This window comes from Leuciscus leuciscus, assembly GCF_965113295.1.
Source record: "Leuciscus leuciscus genome assembly, chromosome: 11".
NCBI lineage: Eukaryota > Metazoa > Chordata > Actinopteri > Cypriniformes > Leuciscidae > Leuciscus > Leuciscus leuciscus.
In genome coordinates, this window is record NC_138735.1 from 17,983,347 (window position 1) to 17,991,813 (window position 8,467).

The following is an 8,467-nucleotide window of genomic DNA, read 5'->3' on the forward strand; positions in this document are numbered from 1 at the left end:
GGATCCAGTATGTGGTCTGTATGTGTGAATGTGTGCGACTCTGTCTTGCGTCTAAATCAATTCATACATTCATACACTGCTTTCTCATAAGTAATTTAAAAGTTTTGATTCAGTTTGTGTACTCAGTGTTTGTGTGAGATTGTCTCAAATGAAATCAGAAACCAATATGCAGCTCATGTCAGTAGTTCTCTGAGAATGTTATTGTTGTTAGTAGGCTACTTTAACCCTGAAAAATTGGTTTTTCTTTGGGTACTCTTTTCTTAAATTTAGGGTTATTACATAATGCATTATGCAACACACTGAGATTTAGACACATGGATAATTTTTTCATAAGCACAGCAAAAATAAAGCTCACCATCATTTTTCACATTTAGTCAGAAGGACAGTTAATGCTTCATTAGACTTGAATACAAGACTCATGACTAATTATAGAAAGTGCTCTTCAGTTATTGCTTGTTCAGACACTTTTGTGAAGTTGCATATTTCATAAGCTGAATGTATTGCAATAGAACAGCATCATTTACACAATATGCCGAGCCCAGAGGGGTAATATAGCAAATTATTTTTTATTTTTTTTTACTGTCCTGAGACTGTAGAAAGTCACCAGCTCAGCTTCATCTCTAATGATGACAAGAATGAATGAAACTTCAAGGCTACATAATATTATTGCCATGCACAACTTACTTGTCGTATTGTTTTTCTCTTCTTCTGAATGCTGTCAGTTTGTTACTGTAAGTATGGAATATATTTTCCCATACAGGATCTTTAAAGGCTACATGACATTCAAATTGCCCTTATTTACTTTCTTAATACATGTTACTGTGCATGATTCATCAATATGTTATTCCAAAGAAAAAACGTCTTTATAATATTTCATCAAGATGATTTGAAAATACTTCTGAAATGGCTAACGTCACCTAGACCATGTTAAAAAGGAAAATAAGGTTAACTAATAGCCAAAAAGCTGGTTTGATGGATGGTCAAGGAAAAGCTTTCAATGGATGGATAAAAAATTATAAGAGAATGATAAGAGAGTTAATGATGACAACATTTTCTTTTTTGGATGAACTATTCTTTTATGTAATAAAAGGTTACTTTAGTAATAGCAAATAACAATACATTACCAACGTCATGATGCTTTTAACTCTTTCCCCGCCATTGACAGAAATTTGTCATTTGTGACGGAATTTTCCGGCTTTCCGTATTTTCACTGTTATTCGTTAGGGGGCGCTATTATGCATCTTCTGAAAGAGTACTGAATCTCCTGATCAAAATACAGGCGAAAAAGCAGCAGAAACAAACAATATCATATTGTAAGCAGATGCATATGTAAAATAGCGCGTTCATCAACATTAAACAGCATATATATCAAAACTGCCTAATGTTACTGAATGAAATGTCGACCCAGGACGAGATATAGGACTGTGAAGCTTTAGGGGTGTTGATGGACTCGATTTATGTTTTGATCGTTCTGAATCTGATCTGGATGTAGTCTTTTTGCTTGAAATGTTGCTTTTTTTTTTAAACATCCAAGAATGCATGAAGCTAGAATACATTTTTTGTTCAAAAGCAGTATTTTCGTTTGACATATTGCATGTTCAGATATTCATACAACAAAATATTCAGGGAGCCAGAATTTTGTGAAAATTATCAAAAATGCAGGCGGTGGCTGGCAACATTTTTCCAAAACGCTGGCAGGGAAAGAGTTAAGAGTGAGTTTAAAAGTGTTTGTGTTTTTGGAGCTAAATAGCCACAATTGACCATTCTGGTATGAAACAGCATTATGGATAAAACCAACTCCTGCCCCACATTTTGTCATGTTAATCACTGTTTCACATTTAAATTTGTCAGATTAAGGAAGTAAAATGGGTTGCGAGGGCCGTGACTTTAATGATAGCTTCACAAAAAGACCATAAACGACAGTGTAGGCCTTCTTTCCGCCTCCTGCTGCCCTGAGGATGATTGTGCTCCATTCCTCTTTTCAGCCTGACGTTTCCGTTCTCTTGCCTTTGGACGAGCACCACATTTGCCAGCCTTTGTCTTCTAACACTGGTGTAGCGCGAGGCCTGGAGATTTTCTACTAACTCTTGACCGGCATTACCATCCTCTCCTCTGACCCTCAGACCTCTCGCGAATCCCTTCTCCTTCCCCTGACCCTCGTGTACGTGGCAGGTGTGCTCGCCCATTCGTTCTGTCTGCATATGTCACCAGCATTTCCCATCATCCCACAGAGCAGACTCAGGCTTGTGAGAAGGCAGTGTAATTTTGGTGTCGTGATTATGGCTGTCTACTACCATTTTGTTGCATGCGTTTTTTTCCCCAACTCTTTTATTATCTACCTTGTAAATCGGATTAGTCTTTTCTTCTAAATTATTATTTTGCTTGCTTGTTATTGCCACCCCGCTGAGCTCGGTTTTAGCTTACAGCTTTGTAACATTTGCTTTTAATTGTTCTCTAATTAGGCTATGTAGGAGACTTTGTGGTTTAACAAAAGACTGAATAAATATCTTTTCATCATTATCTTTAAATATTGTTTTTGTATTTTGTAACCATTTGATAAGAAACATATTATTCATATTTTTTTATATTTTTTTTTTCAATTTAATCTTGTAATATTTATGAACCTTGTCAGCTTACAGAAAGTTGTTTTTCTTTATTTCATTTATCAAAACAAGTATTTTTTTATTTATTTGTATGCATTTTATTTTATATTTAACCTTTTATAAATATAAATATATATATATATATATTTATTTATTTAAATAAGCAGTTTATAATAAATAAATTTAAGTCATTTTATTTGCTTATCTAATAAAAACTATTGTATTTAAAAATTGTCTTCTTTAAATTGCTGATACAGAGCTACATTGAAACCATGTTGAGCATATGGGTGGCAGAAACAGCAAAAATCCATTTCTGGTTTTGTATAAAAATGTTTGTTCACTTAGCCATTTCCATGTTGTCTTGATGCTGTGACGTTTTTACTTCTCATTTTTTCTGTGAATGATACTAACAACTTTGGCCGATATTTTCAGTTAGTAATATATAGTCACCCAAGTGGATCAGTCTTTTGTTAAACCCTTTTCATGGTTTGACCATCATTCCGTCTCAAAGCAAGATTTCTGTTGAATTTTTCAAGTGATTTGTGATTTGATTTCTTCTTTGCCTAGATCCACAACCCAATACAGTCTGACTTTTCATCCATGCCAAAAAAAAAAAAAAGTATTTTCTATTTCTGTTATCTTTGTTACTGAAACATCTTTTCCTTTCGTCCACAGGCTTTCAATAAGAATAACTTGATCCTGGAGGAAAGAAATAAGTATTTCAACCCTCAGCTAGCAGGAAAAACATATACCAACGCATACTTCACTGACGTCAACACATATGACGACTTTTAAAAATGGATCTGTGATTCCAGTCATCTTCCCCACATCAACTTCAGCACCTAGTGATTTTTCTTTGTGGGTTGCCTGGATAAATAAAGACATTTTAACTGGAACCATCATCAAATGTCAATAAAGCTGTACAGAACCATTTTCAGAGTTAACAAGGACATCATGCTCTCCAATTGTGTGGACATCACTAAATGAAATTGAACAATGATGAACAAATAAAGCAGGCGATTTGATTCAACCGTGACGCCGATAAACTCTCACTGCAGAGATGGCACATGGACGATTGCATGATTCTCATTTAATGTGTTTTTCTTTATCGTTGCTTTTTGCATGGTTGGTCGCATTCCAGTGTTTGTGGGCGGGGCCTGTGTCCTAAATGGGTGGAGCCTTCTCGGACTGCTTTGTCTCCTGTGCCGAATCAGAAGCCCCTGTGCCTCACTGAGGACCTACGGTGGTCTCCAGTGCATCTGCCTGCCCTAAAATGGGGTTTTGCAACACACCATCCATATGTAGATACCAAGGTGTCTGAAAAATGTGTTCATGTATCTCTCATTATAGGAGCACTTGTTAGTTGAGCGCTTAGCAGTGGTGGGAATCTATGTGTGTTTGTTGTACAATACACTTTTCATGACACATATGTCAGTGTAGCTTTTAAAAATGAGTCTATTCTGAAAAAAAAGTATTTTAAAGTAACCCTGTTCAGTCACCAAACCAAGACATGAATTGTCATATTATTAACATTTGTCTTTGTGGTGTAAGGTCTGCAAAAAAGAGAGAATGTGAAACATTACAGGACCTTTTTATGTACAACATTGAACATTTGAATATTATCAACATGTTTCTATTTGTTTAGATGTTTAGTGGTTCAAGATTTCATGAGGAAATAAGTATTATCTGTTAAAAAAAGAAGAAAAAAAAAGCTTTCAGCACAAAAACTGCTTTTTCAGCTCTATTTTCTTTCATTTTTAAAATATTTCAATGAATTTACTTATAACTTAACCATCCATCCATCATGGAGATGTGCTTGGGAATACACTTTTTCAATTTCTACTAATTCTTTTCTACTTGTAAAACTTTGTTTGCTTGTTTTATGTGCATAAATTAAAATTGCTTCATATAAGTCACTGTGTTCGATCAGTGAAATGTTACATGAGTTGTTGCTTCAATTCACATATTTAGTCAGCCCAGCTTTGGTTGGGAACCATGCTTGTGTGGCCACCATAGGCCACAATGTTAAATGATATTCACACAATCACATAGATTTCGCGACACTTTCAAAGTGAAATTTCCAGTGTGTGGCGCTAAAAACACGTTCTATACTCTCTGAAACAGATGAACATGTGGCGAGTCGCGACGTTTCATTACGTTGGTTGTAGGCCTACGTACTGTATCACCGCAGTTTGGAAATGAAATGCATGCGAGTAGCGTTAATAGGTTAATGCTCTATCACGTTTGAAATAACAGATAGTGAGATTTATCTATTTATTTTTTTAATTAGCAATTAACCATAACGTTTTAGCTTCCTGTGTGTGAGCCCTCGTGGAGTTATGTCGTGTTTCACGGACCTCAGCTCTCCGCATCGAAACTGCAACGCTGTATCAGGTGAGCTAATCGAGTAACTCTGTCAGACTGGTCATAGATGGAGCTGATTATGTGATGCATCAAAATGTATTAGTTTACAAATCATGCACTTTGGTAAAAGTGTTTTGTAGATCATAGTGCAAGGAACCGTTTGAAAATACGATCTTTATGCACCTCTGTAACCAGGGCTCTGAACCTGTTCAAGGAACAAAAACGAAATCAAGTTGAATGTTTCTGAACAGAAATGCTTAGTTAGTGATGGCAATTTCAAAACACGCGCTTCGTGAAGCTTCGAAACGAATCGTTTGTTCCAGAGACAATGGTTCGGAGTGTACAACAAATTGCCCGAGTCACGTGATTTTAGTAAACGAGGCTTACGTCACTGAGAACCAATGAACAAGTGTCTGTGGGTTTTACGGTTTTACCTGATCTATGATCAGTTTTATTCATTTGAAGACGTTTTAATTAGACATTAGTATAATCAGAGAATGTCTAATAGGAAGAGAATTGGCACTCTCTGGTTACTTCCGGTTTCTGGACTGGCTGTAGTAACACGTCTCTGTCCATGCGGGGGCGCTCGCAGGCGAGTGCAGAATGAATGGAGGTCTATGACGCTAAACCATCAAAATCCACTTTTCTCAGGATATAATTTTTTGTCCAGTAATTTGAATGTTGTATTCGAAAGGAGATGCAAAGAAATTACACATTGCTGGGTGTTAGATTTTTTAGATTTGCTTTTAAAATGTCAATGACGTCATACACATCGTACGACCAGAGATACTGCTTGATGGCAATCCTTCAGTCGCTTTGGTGCTTTAGCGCTCAGCACTTTCTTTTCACTCGAGGCATCGACAACACAGCTGACACAGGTAAATACACGTGCTAGAAGAGTTTTTGTTTTGTTTGTTTCTGGTCCCGCTTCGGATGCCACGATGCCATCAAGCGGTATCTCTGGTCATAATCAGTCCTTCACTGACCAATCAGCGTTCATTAGCAGAATGCTAGCGTGTTATGGGCAACAACAACTCAACCTGTAAGAAATCGAAAGGACATAAGTACTCGTTCATTCAATTTTCGACATATAACCCATGTTGAACTTGCAAAACCCACAATAAAATCTGAGATTTCTCAACGGCAATCGGGTGAAAGAGACAAATTTAGCCGTCTAGCCCCATAGACTCCCATTCAGTCTGCACTCGCCCGCGATCACCTCCAGTGGAATTCTAATGGAACTGCAACCAAGATCGATACAATGGGGCTAATAGGAAGTGCCAAGGCTCTCCGTAGACGGGCTCTGGTATAATTCAAATGAATGGTAGTTAATAGTCTCTTATTGGCCTGTTAAGCTGAGCCATTCATCAAACAAAACAAACCCTGACAATTGATAAAAGAACACTTATAGACACTTAATAATATTATTAGATGATTAGATAATTGAATTTAAAAGACTTTAAATAAAAAATTTGCAATAGATTTGCAAAAGGTGTTTTAATGCATGTTTGGCCCGGGTTTTTGTTGCATTTACACTGTTCTGACCACTAGGGTCCCCGTGGAGACGGGTGTCGGATTGTTTCGAAGCCTCGATCTGCCCACCACTATATTTAGGTCGAATTGCAAACAGCATTGCACCCTTGAAGTAGCCTGGAAATCCAGACCTAAATCTAAAAGATTAATGGTCTGGCGTCGACTAATGAAAATCGGCCAGCTCGAGGGGCGGCACCAAGCATGCATTTGAAAATCTCACTGCACGCAATTGGATAACACTACGACCAATCACAACAATAAACCCCATACGCTTAGCTACCAGCGGAGCTAACTGGTAGATTATACTCTTACCGTATCCAGTCGGCAAAACGACAAAAACGTCCTTCTTGCAAAGGAACGATTCGAGCGGCGTCTTTTGTTCCTGTTTTAGATAAAAAGCCAAGTCTAACTCGTTCATTGTAGCGGCCAAAGCCGTTTCAAACTACTGGTGTTCATCCATAGCCATCTTGCAATGTTTACTAATGACTTCGACGTCACAGCGCTGACGTCATCTTTTTAGCTCGCCTCTGGCCCGCCTATATCAGATACACCGATGTGATTGGTGCAGTTCAGATCGAGGGGCATATTTAATGAGCATCATTACTCGACACCAGAGTAGGGCAGAGTAACTCACTGAGCAAATTCAACTTGTGCTCTCGCGAGAACTCTGGATTACTAGGGTACCCTTGAAGGGAAGGGGACGCAATTTTTAGGAAAGTAAACAACTTAATCCCTTCACGAAGGGCACAAGTGCGTTAGCGAAGGGATAAGGGGACATGAGATGGTCACTTCAAGGAAGTCATTTAATTGTTTATGGACACGTGACCCAGGGTGGCAAATCCTCATGATTCATTTGAAATGTAGATATGGCGGAAGAGTTGGAGTTAACTTAAATAGAATAATTCAGGTTATTTTGTTGTGATATAGACACATTTTCATCATGTAGGCTAAATCATATTTAGTTTTATCAATAGTTTTATCAATCAGTTTATTCATAGGTTAAAAAAAATTTAATGCTTATCACATGATCTTATAGCTTATTAAAGTTAAGAGCAGAAACGTCATTATTAAGTACACTTAGGCCTATTTGTATTATATTAACAGCAATAATAAGATATTTCTGTTGTCGCCGCCTAGTTTTGTCGTGGTAACATTCCATGTGAAGCTAGAGTAAGGAAATCTGTTTCTGCCTTCGCCAAGTGCGTTCCAAACGGCTTCATTATGACACACAAGTGCCAGCTCTATCCAAAGTCCCCACTTCCAGGGCTCTGCCCTTCGGAGTGTGTAGTAGGGCATAGGGATGGTCACTTCCGAGTATGATATTACATGAACCAATCACACCGACAGACACTTCATCAGCGATTGGTCTGATCAGTCGGTGCTTGTTTTTGCCTATATGCTGAATCAGAATTAGAATGTCTGATAAGTGATACGCTGTAATAGTGACTGTCGGCGTCTGACTGCATCTGTCGGTGCCGTGTGAATTGGCCTTATTAGGATTCACTGGAGTTAGGAGGTTTATCCAAAACTCTTTTTAAAGTTCTATTAAAGCTATTGTATTAAGTATTGGCAAAAAAAAAGAAAAAAAAAAGGTCTGTGACCATAATTTGTGTGAAAAGGAATAACAGTTAATGGTGTTTTATTGCCTTAGTGTCCATCTCATCTCTTTTTTTGAGAAGAACTCTCCATTGCCTTCTTTAACCTGTGTGAGATGGTAATTGAGTATCAAAGACCTACTCATACATGTTTGTTTGAATAAGAGGTGCTGAAATCACAGGTTCCCCTGAGGATTAATCACAGTTTACTCTGACTCATGATCATGGTTGTGTAACGCACTAGTCTGGTCCTGCAGGCTCTCAGGGTGTTTTGGTAAATATGTACTATTCATTTGTTAATAACGGCATGCCTGAATTGCTTCATTTAAGACTTTTCTAGTCTGTAAACATGGTCTGAAATGATTAATATGT

At 37.6% G+C, this 8,467-nt stretch overlaps 1 protein-coding gene across 1 annotated transcript in view; it reads left to right on the forward strand.

Moving 5' to 3' along the window:
- The window catches only part of sema5a (sema domain, seven thrombospondin repeats (type 1 and type 1-like), transmembrane domain (TM) and short cytoplasmic domain, (semaphorin) 5A), a 131,565-nt gene extending 127,022 nt beyond the window's left edge, over positions 1-4,543 (forward strand). Inside the window, exon 22 of the mRNA XM_082183535.1 lies at positions 3,279-4,543. Within this exon, the coding sequence (XP_082039661.1) occupies positions 3,279-3,398 (120 nt within the window). The 3' untranslated portion in view covers positions 3,399-4,543. The remainder of the gene's footprint in view (positions 1-3,278) is intronic.
- The last annotated feature ends 3,924 nt before the right edge of the window (positions 4,544-8,467 follow it).